The sequence below is a fragment of the Esox lucius genome, chromosome 8 (genome assembly GCF_011004845.1).
Source record: "Esox lucius isolate fEsoLuc1 chromosome 8, fEsoLuc1.pri, whole genome shotgun sequence".
NCBI classification, from domain to species: domain Eukaryota; kingdom Metazoa; phylum Chordata; class Actinopteri; order Esociformes; family Esocidae; genus Esox; species Esox lucius.
This window is the reverse complement of record NC_047576.1, coordinates 34,357,789-34,375,711: the sequence shown is the minus strand read 5'-3', so window position 1 is coordinate 34,375,711 and position 17,923 is coordinate 34,357,789. Positions and strand designations below refer to the sequence as shown.

At 38.7% G+C, this 17,923-nt stretch overlaps 1 protein-coding gene across 3 annotated transcripts in view; it reads right to left on the bottom strand.

The window, feature by feature from the left end:
- The window catches only part of LOC105030533 (kynurenine--oxoglutarate transaminase 3), a 32,752-nt gene extending 15,079 nt beyond the window's left edge, over nucleotides 1-17,673 (bottom strand). For all 3 annotated transcript variants that reach the window (XR_829602.4, XM_010904435.2, XM_010904434.3), the window contains exons 1-2: nucleotides 17,576-17,673; nucleotides 5,088-5,170 (exon numbers count right to left, since the gene is read on the bottom strand). Coding sequence is in view for 2 of the 3 variants with exons in the window: in XM_010904435.2 (XP_010902737.1) it covers nucleotides 5,088-5,168 (81 nt within the window). In the remaining variant the exon portion in view is untranslated. The remainder of the gene's footprint in view (nucleotides 1-5,087; nucleotides 5,171-17,575) is intronic.
- Nucleotides 17,674-17,923: the final 250 nt, after the last annotated feature.

Genomic DNA, 17,923 nt, shown 5'->3' with positions numbered 1-17,923 from the left:
AATGTACAGCTCCATTTGTAATGGTTAATGACACAGCCTTTCACATGGGCGACACAGGTTCGAATCTCAAGATGGCAACACTTTCTATTGCAGGCCAGCTGAACTAGGCTTGCCTGGTTTCTTGTTATCATATAGTTGTTTGGCTCCTTTTTAAATCATAATGATAACAGAAATCACCCAAATGGCCTTGATCATAAGTTTACATACCCTTGAATGTTTGGCCTTGTTACAGACACCCAAGCTGACACACACAGGTGAAAATGGTATTTAAAGCTGAATTTCCCACACCTGTGGCTTTTTAAAAATGCAGTTAGTGTCTGTGTATAAAGAGTCAATTAGTTTGTTAGCTCTCACGTGGATGCACTGAGCAGGCTAGATACTGAGCCATGGGGAGCGGAAAAGAACTGTCAAAAGACCTGAGTAACAAGGCAATGGAACTTAAAAATATGAAAAAGGATATAAAAAGATATCCAAAGCCTTGCAAATGCCAATCAGTACTGTTCAATCACTTACTAAGAAGTGGAACATTCAGGGATCTCTTGAAACCAAGCCAAGGTCAGGTAAACGAAGAAAGATTTCAGGCAAAACTGCCAGAATTTTTTTTCAGGATACAAAGAAAAACCCACAGGTAACCTCAGGAGAAATAAAGGCTACTCTGGAAAAAAACTTTGTGGTTGTTTCAAGGAACACAATACGATGATACTTGAACAAAAATTAGCTGTGTGGTCGAGTTGCCAAAAAGAAGCCTCTACTGCGCCAAAGCCCCAAAAAAGCCTGGTTACAATATAACCGACAACACCTTGATATGCCTCACAGCCTCTGGCACACTGTAATTAAGAGTGACAAGACCAAAAGAGAGCTCTATGGTCACAACCATAAGCGCTATTTTAGGAGAGGGGTCAACAAGGTCTATAGTTAACAGAATACTAGCATGGTGGTGGCTCACTGATGTTTTTTTTTTTTGGGGGGGGGGGGGGTGAGTTCTAAGGGCACTGGAAACTTGGGAAAATTGATTGCAAGATGAATGCAGCTATTATCAGAAAATACTGGCAGACAATATGCATTCTTCAATCAGATTTATTTATAAAGCCCTTTTTACAATTATTCTGCACAAAAGCTGCGCATGGGATGCTCTTGGACTTTCCAGCACGACAATGACCACAAGGCCAAGTTGACCCTCCAGGGGTTACAGCAGAAAATGCTGAAGGTTCTGGAGTGGCCCTCACAGTCTCCTGTGAGCCACTCATCGAGCCACTCTGGGGAGATCTCAAACTTGTGGTTCATGCTAGACGACCAAAGACTATGCATGACCTAGAGGCATTTTGCCAAGCCGAATGGGCAGCTGTAACACCTGCAAGACTTCGGGGCCTCATAGACAACTATTAGACAAGACTGTATGCTGTCATTATTGCTAAAGGGGGCAATACTTTAAGAAATAAGGGTATGCAGACTTTTGAACAGGGGTCAGTAGATTTCTTTCTTTGTAGCCATGTTTTCTTTTATGATTGTGCCATTATGTTATGACCTACAGTTGAATGTGAATCCCATAAGAAATAAAAGACGTGTTTTGCCTGCTCACTCATGTTTTCTTTAAAAATGGTACATATATTACCAATTCTCAAAGTGTGTGAAAACTTTTGAGCATAACTGCATTTCCACCTGTCCCGCATGTTTCTGGTTTTATGCCCGGTTGCCCCCAACCCATTGACATGATAACTGTTCTTTTAGTTCATGGTTGACACAGCTTGATGGCTATTAGCCAATTGCCATTTATACATTTGTTTAAAATGCATCCACAGTTGTGTTTTTAAAAAACTGGTGTACTGAGTGGGTATACAGAACACCATTGTCTGTACTGTATCAGTCCATATTATGGCTGAATGGATTATCACCACATGTGCATGGTGCTTTGCTGGTGATCATTTCCCAACCTCAACCCAACTGAAAAGGTTTTGGATGAGTTGGCCCACAGAGTGAGGGAAACACTGCTAACAAGTGCTTTGCATACGTGGGAACTCCAACAAGACTGTTGGAAAATCAATCCAGGTGACTACTTCATGAAGCTGTTTTAAAGATTTGATTACAAAGCTGTAATCAAGGCAAAGTATGGCTACTTTGAAACATCAAAAAAATAAATGTATTTTGATTCAACAATTTTTAAGTTGCTACATGATTCCATGTATAACAATATAGTTTTGATGTCTTGTAAATAGTAAAAATAAAGAAATGCCATCGCATGAGTAGGTGCGTCCAAACTTTTGACTGCCACTTATTATATATACAACCCACGCTGTGTAAAATGTAAAGAAAAACAGAATGCAGTGATGTGCAAATTATTTAAACCCTATATTCAATAGAAAATAGTACCAAGACAACATATCAAACGTAGAAACTGAGAAATTGTATTGTTTCTAGGAAAATTCATGCTCACTTTGAATTTGATGCAAGCAACACAAGAAAAAAAAAGCACCAAAATACTGGAAACGTTGTGTAATGCTAAAAAAACTAAACCTGGTGGAATATCACACAACTAATAAGGTTAATTGGCAACAGGTCAGTAACATGATTGGGTATTAAAAGATCTTTCCAGAGAGGATTGGCTTGTCAGAAGTGAGGATAGGGAGGGGTTCACCACTCTGTGAAAGACTGTGCTGGCAAATAATGCTACAATTCATCAATAATGTATCACAAGGAAAAATTGCAAAGAGTTTGAGGATCTCATCATCTATGACACACAAAAACATCAAAACAATCTGAGAATCTGGAGTAATATCTGTAAACAAGGGAAAAGGGAGAAACCCAATATTAGATGGCCGTGATCTTCAGGCCCTCAGGTGGCAATGCATTTAAAACAGACACAATTCTGTAATGGACATCACTGCATTTGCTCAGGAACACTTCTGAAAACCATTGTCTGTGAACACAGTACATCACAGTATCCAAAAATGCAAGTTAAAACTCTACCGTGCAAAAAAGAAACCATAGATGAATAACATCCAGAAACGCCAGTGCCTTCTCTGGTCAGATACTCATTTTAGATGGTCTGAGGCAAAGTGGAAAAGTGTCCTGTGGTCTGACGATTCAAAATGTGTGATTATTTTCGGGAATCATGGACACTGTGTCCCCCCGGCTAAAGAGGACAGGGACCATCCGGTGATCATTGCACAGTGCAAAAGCCAGAATCAGTGATGGTATGGGAGTGCATTTGTGAATATGGCATGGGTGACTTGCACTTCTGAGAAGGCAGAATAAATGCTGAACAATATACACTGATCAGCCATAACATTATGACCACCTACCTAATATTGTGTGGGTCCCCCTTTTGCCACCAAAACAGCCCTGACCCGTTGAGGCATGGACTCCACTAGACCTCTGAAGGTGTGCTATGGTACCAAGACTAACAGCAGATCCTTTAAGTCCTGTAAGCTGCAAGGTGGGGCCTCCATGGATCGGGCCTGTTTGTCCAGCACATCTTACAGATGCTCGATTGGATTGAGATCTGGGGAATTTGGCGGCCAAGTCAACACCTTGAATATATTGTTGTGTTCCTCAAACCATTCCTGAACCATTTTTCCTTTGTGGCAGGGTGCATTATCCTGCTGAAAGAGGGCAATGCCATCAGGGAATACCGTTGCCATGAAAGGATGCACATGGTCTGCAACAATGCTCAGGTAGGTGGTACATGTCAAAGTAACATACCTTCTTCCCATAGTGCATCCTGGTGTCATGTGTTCTCCAGATAAGCGGCACACACGTAGCCAGCAATCCATGTGATGTAATAGAAAACATATTCATATGTCCATTGTAGGCGCTTTTGGCAGTGGACAGGGGTCAGCTTGGGCCCTGACTGGTGCCCATGTACCCCAACCTGAACAAACTGCGATGCAGCCCCAACCACAGCACTGTGTGTTCTGACACCTTTCTATCAGTACCAGCATTAACTTTTTCAACAGTTTGAGCTACAGTAGCTTGTCTGTTGGATCAGACCACACAGGCCAGCCTTCACTCCCCACATGCATCAATAAGCCTGGGCCACCCATGACCCTGTCGCCGGTTCACTGCTTTTCCTTCCTTGGACCACTTTTGATAGGTACTGACCACTGCAGACCGGGAACACTCCACAAGGGCTGCAGTTTTGGAGATGATGTGACCCAGTTGTCTAGCCATCACAATTTGGCCCTTGTCAAATATGCTCACATCTTTTACGCTTCCCCATTTTTTCAGCTTCTAACACATCAAATTTGAGGACAGAATGTTCACTTGCTGCTTAATATATTCCACCCACTGACAGGTGCCATGATAACAAGATAATCAGTCTTATTCACTTCACCTGTCAGTGGTGATAATGTTATGGCTGATTGGTGTATACAGGTTTTGGAGCAACATACGTATGCTGCCATCCAGACGACACATTTTTAATTGAAGGCATGGCTTATTTCAGCAGGACAATGCCAAACCACATTATACACGTATCACAACTGCATGGCTCTGTAGTAAGAGTCCGGGTGCTAAACTTACCTGCCTGTAGTCCAGAGGTGTCACCCATTAAAAAACATTTGGTGCATTATGAAATCATAAGGAGACCCCGAACTGTTGAGCAGCTGCAATCGTACAACATTACACAACATTACACTTTCAAAACTACATTAATTGGTCTCCTCGGTTCCCAAACGCTAACAGAGTGTTGATAAAAAAAGAGGTGATGCGACACAGTGGTAAACATGCCCTTGTCCCGAATTGCTCCTGTCCCGAACATGTTGCTGTCAAATTCAAATGGACATGTATTTTTCCAAAAACAATAACCTTTCTCAGTTTCAACATTCCCTATGTTATCTTTGTACTATTTTCAATTAAATACAGGGATAAATGATTTGTGCATCATTGCATTCAGTTTTTATTAGCATTTTACACAGCATCCCAACTTTTTTGGAAACAGGGTTTGTATATAATACTTGTTCACTGAGTCTACCTGACTATTAATAGTTGGAATATCAACTTTGAAAAGAAAACAAGTAAGAAAACAAATAGCTCCAACAAAAGATATAATTAGGCAATAACAACATCAAAGATTTCTGAAGTAAACTCACCTTTGAGGAGGAAAAGTTTCTAAGGCAGTTGATGTTAATGAAATGACACACAGATCTGATGGATCGATGCGTAAGGTTCATACCTGCAAAACAATTCAGTATGGTTCACATTAAGGCCTAAGCATTTAATGACAGAAAACTGACTGCTATATGAAACATGATCCCAAAACGCTACTCCCACAGACATAAGTTTCCTCTCTGCAAGAGTAGTCTGGGACTGAAACATTTGATTGGTCCTAGATTGGGAGAAGTCTAAAATGCATTGATACTTTGATTGGTTAGAGATGATACAATCGCTGATAACATTTTATTTTTTGTTACATCATCACAAATGTTTACATCTAATACATCTGGAGCAGTGTTTTAGACCGATGGACTCTCTGAGGCCACTTTGAAATAAAAAGGTTTCATCCACGGTCTCCAATTTCTGCCTGTAGACAGGAGGAGACATTGTTTGATAACATAATCTATGAAGTACAGAGCCCCTTAAGGATCATCTCACCTCTTTTTTATTCATTCACATTTTTTATACACATTTCCTTGAATCTCATCAAGAGATTGACTACTTCTATTCTTTTTTAGAACAATGTGTGTTAAGAAATTCAGTGTAATATCATTGCATTACCTTTCAACAGACAAAAGAAAACAATGGGTTTCTTCACTTGACCAAAACCATAAACCGATTCATTGTATCAGTTAGGTATGGAGAATTTACAGTTGTGCTCATAAGTTTACATACTCTGGCAGAAATTGTGACATTTTGGCACTGATTTTTAAAATAAGACTGTTCATGCAAAGAAAATCTCACATGGACGCACTGAGCAGGCTAGATCCATGGGGAGCAGAAATGAACTGTCAAAAGACCTGCGTAACAAGGTAATAGAACTGGATAAAGACGGAAAAGGATATCAAAAGATATCCAAAGCCTTGCAAATGCTAGTCAGTACTGACCAAGAAAAGTAGACCAAGAAAGATTTCAGAAAAAACTACAGTTTTGTAATTGGTTGTTTTTTTTAGACTGATGATCACTGTCAGCTCCAGGCTTTGCCCTGGCACCTGCCCTGCCACCTCAAGACTTTGCCATTGCACCGTGCAAGTTATTTTCTGGGTTTAGTTCGGCACAACGGATGCCACCCATCATAGGCCTCGGTGCTGAAAAAATCCTGAAACAAATTGTCCTGACATTCTTTAAGATGATCCCTTCTGCATCATAGCACCTTGAGTGCCTCACTATTGCAGATAGTATCTGCTCCCTGTTTCGGACCATTACAGCCAAATTCCAAAAGCTGATGAAAGAAGGTCTGGAAATGTATATAGAGTCTGACGGTAAGCAGTACTCGGCTCAGGATTTCTATTTCAAATACCTTACCAAATACTCATCCGCCCAGTGCCTGGGAATAGAAGCCTTCACATGTGGTAACGAGATGTTCAGGGGTTGCCAACTGGTTTGCAAAGATGTACCCTGATATTAGAGCCCGACCGACACAGGATTTTTGTACCCGAGACCAATTCAAATTTTTGAGTGGAACTATATACTGATACCAATTATATCTGCTGATTTTATTATTATTATTATACCGGAAATTAAAATATAATTTTTATTTATTTTTATTTTCTAATTTTAATTTTGTTTATGTTGTAGGCAAATTGTTAAAGCTTTCCTACTGATAGTGACAAGAGCAGACAAATAGAATAACAATTGTGCGGGCCAAAATAAGTGCCTATCTGCATGATCTGCACAATACGATGCACAAAAGATAACAGGAGCAATTACAGTGGGGCAAAAAAGTATTTAGTCAGCCACCAATTGTGCAGGTTCTCCCACTTAAAAAGATGAGAGAGGCCTGTAATTTTCATCATAGGTACACTTCAACTATGAGAGACAAAATTGGGAGAAAAAATTCTGAAAATCACATTGTAGGATTTTTTATGAATTTATTGGTAAATTCCTCTGTAAAATAAGTATTTGATCACCTACAAACAAGCAAGATTTCTGGCTCTCACAGACCTGTAACTTCTTTAAGAGGCTCCTCTGTCATCCACTCGTTATCAGTATTAATGGCACCTGTCTAAAATTGTTATCAGTATAAAAGACACCTGTCCACAACCTCAAACAGTCACACTCCAAACTCCACTATGGCCAAGACCAAAGAGCTGTCAAAGGACACCAGAAACAAAATTGTAGACCTGCACCAGGCTGGGAAGACTGAATCTGCAATAGGTAAGCAGCTTGGTGTGAAGAAATCAACTGTGGGAACAATTATAAGAAAATGGAAGACATACAAGACCACTGATAATCTCCCTTGATCCAGGGCTCCACGCAAGATCTCACCCAGTGGGGTCAAAATGATCACAAGTGAGCAAAAATCCCAGAACCACACAAGGGGACCTAGTCAATGACCTGCAAAGTAACAAAGGCTACCATCATCTGAGGTTTGCTAGAGAGCATTTGGATGGTCCAGAAGAGGATTGGGAGAATGTCATATGGTCAGATGACAAAAAACTAATTAAAACTCAAATCGTCGTGTTTGGAGGAGAAAGAATGCTGAGTTGCATGCAAAGAACACCATACCTACTGTGAAGCATGGGGGTGGAAACATCATGCTTTGGAGCTGTTTTTCTGCAAAGGGACCAGGACGACTGATCCGTGTAAAGGAAAGAATGAATGGGGCCATGTATCGTGAGATTTTGAGGGAAAACCTCCTTCCATCAGCAAGGGCATTGAAGATGAAACGTGGCTGGGTCTTTCAGCATGATCCCAAACACACCGCCCGGGCAACGAAGGAGTGGCTTTGTAAGAAGCATTTCAAGATCTCAATCCCATAGAAAATCTTTGGAGGGAGTTGAAAGTCTGTGTTGCCCAGCGACAGCCCCAAAACATCACTGCTCTAGAGGAATGGGCCAAAATACCAGCAACAGTGTGTGAAAACCTTGTGAAGACTTACAGAAAAAGTTTGACCTCTGTCATTGCCAACAAAGGGTATATAACAAAGTATTGAGATTAACTTTTGTTATTGACCAAATACTTATTTTCCACCATAATTTACCAATAAATTCATAAAAAATCCTACAATGTGGATTTTCAAAGTACAAATCCGTGCATGCTTTCTGTGGTAATATAGGCTAGATCAAAACCCCTTGGGCAGTAAAACTATTCCAAATAGTAAGTTAGTAGATACTAGTAAGCCTATTACTGGCTAATAAGCTGTTAAAACGGCCAGTGGCCAAAGCTACACATTTCATAGATGCTATTTGTGGTGAAGGTAAACTCAATAAGAAAGGTTAGTCAGTTTAACACAATGATTAATGGTGTCTAGCGAAATATTAAAAGTTGGCGTGATTGTTAATGCATGACAAATGTGCAGCACTGTGGTGTAGTGGTTAAGGACACTACCTCTAACGGGGGAGACCTGGGTTTGAGTCCAGTGAGGGCAGCGGTATTTATCACATTTAATTGTGGGCTGGCGGAACTAGGCTTGCCTGGTTCCTTTTTCTAGTTTAACTGCATAGATGAGGACATAAAAACAATTGTCAACCATTCTCTTTTTACTGGCACTTTCCCTACTGTTCATAAAACTGACTTAGTAAAACCACACATAGAAAAAAATAAACATCACACTAAACCCTGAAGTAAACAACTACATACCAATCTCTAACCTATCTTTTAAGAAAGTTCTGGAGAAGCTTGCTTTAATACAGATCATCTGAGTGCCTGTTCTACTTTTGACAACATTCTACTCTGGTTTCTGCTCAAAACAGTACAGAAACACTGTTCCCAAAGTTTGTGAACACCCTCAGGATAAACACAGACAAAAAGCTAGCTATGCTTGTACCACTGGACCTTTGACAACATAGATCAAAGAATTATTCTAAACAGGCTTAAAAATTGGGTTGGACTATCTGGTTCATTTTTGGCACAACATTTGAAGGACAAAACTTTTGATTATTGGTGCCAAGGTCCAAAGAGAGGAATTGACTGCTCTTTTCTCTCGATCTACTCTCCACCTATTAAGCAAAAGGTATTGGCGTGACGAAAAGTTTTATCATTTGAGGAACATAGCAAAGGTCAGCCCGTTTCTCTGCCAGGCAAACACATAGACTGATTTATCACCTGCAGACTCAATGATTGTAACTCTCTATTGTCTGCTTTACCCAAAAAAGTACTGGCAAACTGCAATTAAATCAAAATGAAACTGCACATGTTCTTACGAATACCAAAAAGAGAGAACAAATAACACCCATTTTAAAGACTCTACATTGGTTTCCTGAGAATTATACAATTGATTACAAAATTGTCCTACAGTACTACATGGCCTTGCACCTGGTCTTTTGGTTGTCCCAAGGGTCAGAACCAAAACATTCAGCCACTATGGATAAATATCTCAACATTTGAAAAAGCTTTTTCAAAAGGAAACTTATACTATCAGAAAATCCATACTTGTTATTTTGATAATTTAAAGTTGATATGTGATGAATATCTTAGTTTAAAAAGAGAGCTACCAAAATGATATTGAAATGTGCTAGACCTTTTAGTCTTAATATGGGGAGTGGGGGTTAATTTTCGGAAGTAAAAGAAGGGGCTTGCCGAAATTAATCCCCGCCCCTTACTATTTGCTTCATTTTGTCACTAGAGTGAAATACTTTTTGTGAAACACACTACTACATGAGCTACCCAAATAACTTTTTTGTGGCAGACCATGAATGGGGGAAGAGGGGTGATTTCGACAGGGAAGAACACTATTTTCTGTGACATATGTATTTTGTGGCACTGTATTTTCTGTCTGTTCTTCGGGAACGATTTTTGTCTAATAAATTGCACTTTTCATTTTCATGAACTACGACGTCTACAACAGTCAACATACAATAACAAATACATTGTTTTTGTAATATGTTTGTTATGCACCATCTATAAATGTTAATTGATTATTTAATTTTTTTATGGGTCTGAGGTGGGTAGGCTATGATTGGCATGTTTTCTTTTTGTCAAAAAAGCTATGGCTAGATGATAAACCTAACACACATTCAAATATACTAACAGGGTTTGGAAGGTTACTTATCAAATGTAATCAATTACAGCTACAAGTTACCTGTATACATTTGTAATCAGTAACATAACTTTCTGATTATTCAAACTCATTAACGTAATCTGATTACTTTCATATTAAGAGGCATTAGAAATTGCGTCTGCAAACCTCAACACCTGCACAGAAATACGTTTTACTAGCCTGCACGTAACCTGCGATTATTAGGGCTTCCAGCCATGGATTTTCAAAGCGTGCCAAGATGCAAAGCAAACAGAATCACATGGCCTACCTGTATGGACGGAGTTGAGTTAGCTACATCACAAGCAATCATCCTTTGTCAGAGTGCTTCCCAACACACCTTTGTCTCCTCAAATATCGTGATAAATTCCATATAATGTTATATGTTGAAGGCAGCTCCATGTAACAGCTATCTAACAAATATTTGCCTAATCTTCTAAACAATTGTTGTCTGAGTTGTTCAGTGCAACTCTTCCTGAATGTGTTAATCGGTGCATTTGACAAATAAACATTGAAACATGAAAAAACTTGTCGCCTATCATTGTTCTCAGAAATATGCGTGGATAGTAGATAACTAAATCACATTTATAAGGGTCGGCTAATATTACCACAGATGTACTACAAGCAACCCAAACAATCGAAATTACACTAGCGGGTCACTAATCTGGTTATGCTCGCCCACCCTTGCTGGCACGATGATCACACACAACAGAGGTGTGCAATTGTTATTTTCAGTCAAACATTCAAAAGATTTAAAAACAAAATCAATCTTGCAACATGTCGTAATTATGTCATGCAACTAATCTTTTTAAATGAAGTAATCATACATTTTTTCTAAAGTATCTGTAATTCGATAATAATATTTTAGTTGGTTACGTAACTGATTACAATTACAGATTTTTTGTAATCTGTTACTACCCAAATGTATACAAGTCAAATAAGAGACGAGAAAGATGATGGCGTATACTTGGTGTAAACGAATGTATGGACTAATACACATGAAACAAATAGCGTAACAGAAAACGGCACATTAAAAGTGTCTCCCAGGGATTATTTTCGGTACTAAAATGGGTTAAAATCCTTTGTACGGTTGTATTTAATGACACAAATGAAGAATGTTTTCTTCTACTAAGATCTGCGAAACATAGACTAAATTGACAACGGAGTGAAAGACAAACATCTCCACAAGCAAGCAAGACGCAGCAACGAAAAATGGTGTACGCGCGTTCACGAGAATGGGGGGCAGATTCTGGCAGGGGGACGGTTTTCCGCACAACACCGGTATCCAAGTTGAATCGCTTCCGCCTTTCCCCACTCTGCAAACCCGAAGAGTAGCGTCATGCTGGCAACATTAGAGATTCCGTAGCAACAATAAGACTTCCGGTTCTCGGATTTTGCCTTCAAAATAAATGTCTGATGTAAACAGCAATTTTAATCGTTTTAAATGAATCTATTTTGCCACTTTGCTTAGTGTATATTGTAAAAATGTATTGTAGGAAATGTTCAGTTGAGTGGATAAAGTAAATATATGCAAAAAAATCAAAGGGCACTGTGTATTTGCGATTGTTGCTGGCATTTTACTCCACCCATCCCATTGGCCAAAATGTAACTCAATGGATAGGAAATACATATTGCCCTATACGTAAAAAACTTTCTATACGCCGCAGTGAATGTATTGTAGGAAAATGTTCTGGAGTCTATAGATTCAGTACAAATCTAAGCTGATCCAAGCAGAGTCCAAACAAGGATTGTCTGCAAACGTGGTTGGTCCTATTAACCTGGTAGATGGGACAAACCCTCCTATTTTACAGGCCTATCAAATGAGAGATTTGTGAACGAGAAGCTACCTGGCAATTGAAAAGACAATTGGGATGACTATAGCACATAAAGTATAAAACTGATCAAAAGTACAAAAGTAATCTGAAATGTTTTGTATGAATAGAACTGCAAACAGTTCTATAGATGATCAAAGAAACCCAGTCATGAAACTGGAGTAATAACATTTGATGTTTTCCAAGAAATTACAATTTAGAGAAATGTTGAGCAGTGAGCTAGATTTGGATAATTTAGTTCAACTGGTAATTTTCACTACATTTTGCAGAATAGCTTGGTACTTTGATAGTTGGAATATAGTTACATGTTGATGTTTTCAGTAGTTAAGTAATTTTGGTACAGTTCTGATGTAGCTAAAATCTGGAACAACAACAACATTTCTTACAAAGAAAGTATGCAAACAATTCCTTTCTTTCCAGTATCACATTCACACATTAAACATTAATTGTATATTTTTTACAGATAAAATAACCTACATCTCTAAAGGTGGTACAGCAGGCTAATGAACAGTCTGAATTTTGCACTTGGAACGTGGTTTAATACCCACTTTTTATTGAAATTACTCTTAAATATGATCAAATATGAATTGCTGTCAATGTTTTAAGAGGTTCATTTTCTTAAACAATTAATAAACTCAATTAATGTCCGTTTTGAAGTAATACGTTGGTCTCTTATTTTGAACATTTCCTAATATTCGTGACCCGGAAAGGGTTTCTTTAATGTTGCTCACAAGATGCTGATCACCTGAAGATTAGCGTCATGCTGGCAACATTAGAGATTCCGTAGCAACAATAAGACTTCCGGTTTTTGGATTTTGCCTTCAAAATAGAAGTCTGCGGTAAAACGCGATTTTAATAATATTAAATGTATCTATTTTGACACTTTGCTTAGTGTATATTGTAAAAATGTATTCTAGGAAATGTTCAGGAGACTCTATAGAATAATTATATGCAAAGAAATCAAGGGGCACTATGTATTTGCAATTGTTGCTGGCATTTTACTTCACCCATCCTAGATCCTATTGGCCACAATGTAACTCAATGGATATGAAATATATATTGCCCTATAGAAAAAAAACTGTTCTATACGCCACGGTGAATGTATTGTAGGACATGTTCAGGAGACTCTATAGAATGATTATATGCAAAGAAATCAAGGGGCACTCTGTATTTGCAATTGTTGCTGGTGTTTTACTCCGCCCACCCCATTGGCCACAATGCAACTCAATGGATATGAAATACATATTGGCCTATAAAAAAAAAACTATTCTACAAGCCGCGGTGAATGTAGTGTAGGAAATGTTCAGGAGACTCTATAGAATGATTATATGCAAAGAAATCAAGGGGCACTCTGTATTTGCAATTGTTGCTGGTGTTTTACTCCGCCCACCCCATTGGCCACAATGCAACTCAATGGATATGAAATACATATTGGCCTATAAAAAAAAACTATTCTACACGCCGCGGTGAATGTATTGTAGGAAATGTTCAGGAGACTCTACAGAATGATTATATGCAAAGAAATCAAGGGGCACTCTGAAATCAAGGGGCACTCTCTGATTTGGCATGGGGACAATGTTATCCACTAAGGCACGGAGATGAGAATTACCAATGACCAGGACAAATTATAAGGAAAGAAAGTTAGAGATTTATCCCAATAATTATTATTTTTTTAAATATATATATATTTATTTGAAAATATGTGCACATCCTAAAACCTTCATAGTAAATTCTGAATGTGGGCTGATCTAAATACAACTAATATGGGGCATTACAACTCCAAACTTACATCAAACAACATGCAATATAAAAGATGATGTACTAAATGATAACAGGATAGGGTACACAGTACATAGAGTTAATCAAACCAGTTACTCAACATTCTACCCAAGTTTATCTCCTTCCGTCTTGGCTGTCTTAGAGTTTATGATGCTTAGGATGGGCATTGTATTACGAATGTGGCCAATTCTTTGCAGTCATGACATTCCTGTCATGACTGAAAAGTCTATATTATTTCCGGCTGTCTAGAACGAGAACATTTGCTTGGAGACAAATATATTACAGGACTGCAAAATGTTGGTCCTGGAAGGGCAAAACACTTTTCTGTTTTGTTTCTTAGAGGAAGTTAGCACTCAGACCAACTCAACTGTACTCAGATGGTATCCCCGGTCAAAATAAGTCAGTAATGTGAGAATGAAGACCTGGGTTTTGGCCCTACGCGACCAACATTCAGGGCAGACATATGGTATAAATTTGTTAACATATCCTTCAATCAATCAGAATTTTGCTCAGGCAAATGAAATTAACAACATATGCATACCAACATGAATCAAACAGCAAAACCAACAAACTGAGAAGAAATTGCCAACCTGATGAAGAAACAAAGCCTCTTAAAAAATTTTAACAGTGATTCAGAACAAATGTAAGCTGATCCATGCAGAGTCCAAACAAGGACTGTCTGCAAATGGGGTTGATTTGTGAACGAGATGCTAGCTGGCAACTGAAAAGACGATTGGGATAACTATAGCACAAGTTCATTTTATAGTCGCTGGACAACACAGACTTTCAACTCCCTCAAAAGATTTTCTATGGGGTTGAGATCTGGTGACTGGCTAGGCCACTCCAGGACCTTGAAATGCTTCTTACGAAACCACTCCTTCTTTGCCCGGGCGGTGTGTTTGGGATCATTGTCATGCTGAAAGACCCAGCCATGTTTCATCTTCAATGCCCTTGCTGATGGAAGGAGGTTTTCACTCAAAATCTCACGATACATGACAACAAGAAAATCATTCTTTCCTTTATACGGATCAGTCGTCCTGGTCCCTTTGCAGAAAAACAGCTCCAAAGCATGATGTTTCCACCCCCATGCTTCACAGTAGGTATGGTGTTCTTTGGATGCAACTCAGCATTCTTTCTCCTCCAAACACGAGTTGAGTTTTTACCAAAAAGTTATAATTTGGTTTCATCTGACCATATGATATTTGCCCAATCCTCTTCTGGAACATCCACATGCTCTCTAGCAAACCTCAGACAGCCTGGACATGTACTGGCTTAAGCAGGGGGACACATCTGGCACTGCAGGATTTGAGTCCCTGGCGGCGTAGTGTGTTACTGATGGTAGCCTTTGTTACTTTGGTCCCAGCTCTCTGCAGGTCATTCACTAGGTCCACCCGTGTGGTTCTGGGATTTTTGCTCACCGTTCTTGTGATCATTTTGACCCCACGGGGTGAGATCTTGCGTGGAGCCCCGGATTGAGGGAGATTATCAGTCGTCTTGTATGTCTTCCATTTTCTTATGATTGCTCCCACAGTTGATTTCCTCACACCAAGCAGCTTACCTATAGCAGATTCAGTCTTCCCAGCCTGGTGCAGGTCTACAATTTTGTTTCTGGTGCCCTTTGGACGCTCTTTTGTCTTGGCCATAGTGGAGTTTGGAGGGTGACTGTTTGAGGTTGTGGACAGGTGTCTTTTATACTGATAACAAGTTCAAACAAGTGCCATTAATACAGGTAACGAGTGGAGGACAGAGAAGCCTCTTAAAGAAGAAGTTACAGGTCTGGGAGAGACAGAAATATTACTTGTTTGTAGGAGACCAAAAACATCTTTTTGGTAAAGGAATTAACCAATAATTTCATAAAAAATCCTACAATGTGATTTTCTGGAAAAAAAAATCTCATTCTGTCTCTCATAGTTGAAGTATACCTATGATGAAAATTACAGGCCTCTCTCATCTTTTTAAGTGGGAAGACTTGCACAATTGGTGGCTGACTAAATACTTTTTTCCCCCACTGTAATTACATGTTGGTGTTTTCAGTAGTAAAAACATTTTGTACTGTTCTGATGGAGCTAAAAGCTGGAACAAAAACTTCTTACAGAGAAAGTATGCAAACATAACCTTTCTTTTCAGTATCACATTCACACATTAAACATACATTTTATATTATTACAGATAAAATCCTACATCTACATCTCTAAAGGTAATACAGCAGGCTAATGGCCAGTTAATATAAGTAATTGACAACTACATTAGATCATTGGCTGAATTGTTAAGTAATCACCAAGTGGTGATAATCACCTCCATTAACAAAAGGAATAATGGATCTAAAGGCTATTCAGCAATTTGGAATGTGGCCAATGGAATGGGTGGAGTAAAACACCAGCAAAAATTGCAAATACAATGTGCCCCTTGATTTCTTTGCATATAATTACTCTATCCACCTTCCTTGACATTTCCTACAATACATTCACCGCGGCGTGTAGAATAGTTTTTTTTTTATAGGCCAATATGTATTACATATCCATTGAGTTGCATTGTGGCCAATGGGGTGGGTGGAGTAAAACACCAGCAACAATTGCAAATACAGAGTGCCCCTTGATTTCTTTGCATATAATCATTCTATAGAGTCTCCTGAACATGTCCTACAATACATTCACCGCGGCGTGTAGAATAGTTTTTTTTTTATAGGCCAATATGTATTTCATATCCATTGAGTTGCATTGTGGCCAATGGGGTGGGCGGAGTAAAACACCAGCAACAATTGCAAATACAGAGTGCCCCTTGATTTCTTTGCATATAATCATTCTATAGAGTCTCCTGAACATTTCCTACAATACATTCACCGCGGCGTGTAGAATAGTTTTTTTTTTATGAGTCAATATGTATTTGATATCCATTAAGTTACATTGTGGAAAAAGAGGGTGTGGAAATATTGTGTTGCTAGATGTAGCACACTGTTCCCTAAGATTTGACAGGTTTGTCTTACTCTACACATTCTCCTGGACATTTCCTACACTGCTTTGTCTGTGGAATATTCAATAGTTTATTAGTTATGAGGCAATATGTATTCCATATTCTGTCATTGGCATTGTCTGAATTTTACCCTTGGAACGTGTTTTAACACCCACTAACACCCACTTTTTATCGAAATTACTCTTAAATATGATCATATTTGAATTGTTGTCAATGTTTTGAGAGGTACATGTTCTCCAACAATTAATAAACTCAATTTATCTCAGTTTTTAAGTAATTCGTTGGTCTCTTTTATTTTGAAAATTCCAGATTTTCGTGACCCGGAAGTGTTTCTTTAATGTTGCTCACAAGATGTTGCACCTGAAGATCTTATTTTGTTAGATGTTGCTAATGTGTGAACATGTAGCGATCATTACCAAAATGAAACACCTTAACCTCCATGGATTTCAACGTAGTAGGTAGTCTCTCGAATTTATGGAGAATGTTGCAAAAAACAAAAACATCAATTGAGCATCAGTTCTGTGAGGAACAACACCATGGTTACGGAAAGAGGTCAGTCTCGTTCAAGTTGACAAAAAGCCACAAATACTCAAATAACCCTAAAAGTAGTGTGCAGAAGGACATATGACCCCGACGGACATCAAAACAGATGGGTATTACCCTACACTAAGTCAGGTGTAAAGTGACGAGTGAGTGTAGCACTTTGACAAAACAGAAATGACCGGGTCTTTACAGGGAAAGTATGCCACATAGTCAACCGTCAAATTGTTTCTAATTCATAAAAAATAACCACAATTTGTACTAGGGATTACAGACAATGTTCAATGTAATAAGAACATACAACTGAAAATAAACCGTCACTTACCTGAACATACAAGGACTGCACGTTTGGCAGAACTACTATTGCTTCGCAACACAATATCTCCTCCCCAGTTGTGACCAATAGGATGGCGGAGCCTTACGGGGTACGTCACACCGAGCGCAGTTTGCGGGTTCGCATGGAGTTACTTTTGTTTCAATAAGAACAAACAGAAGTATTAGTATTGCGAACAAAAAAATAATAATATTGAAAGCAAAACTTAAACTAAAAGGTTCTGAGATCCCCCCCCAAAAAACAACTTTTTTTTAAATGCGAAAAGTGATAGAAAATGAATGGAAATAATTATTATAGAGGGAATAAAGGGATTGCGCTAAAAACCATTATGTCTTTGGC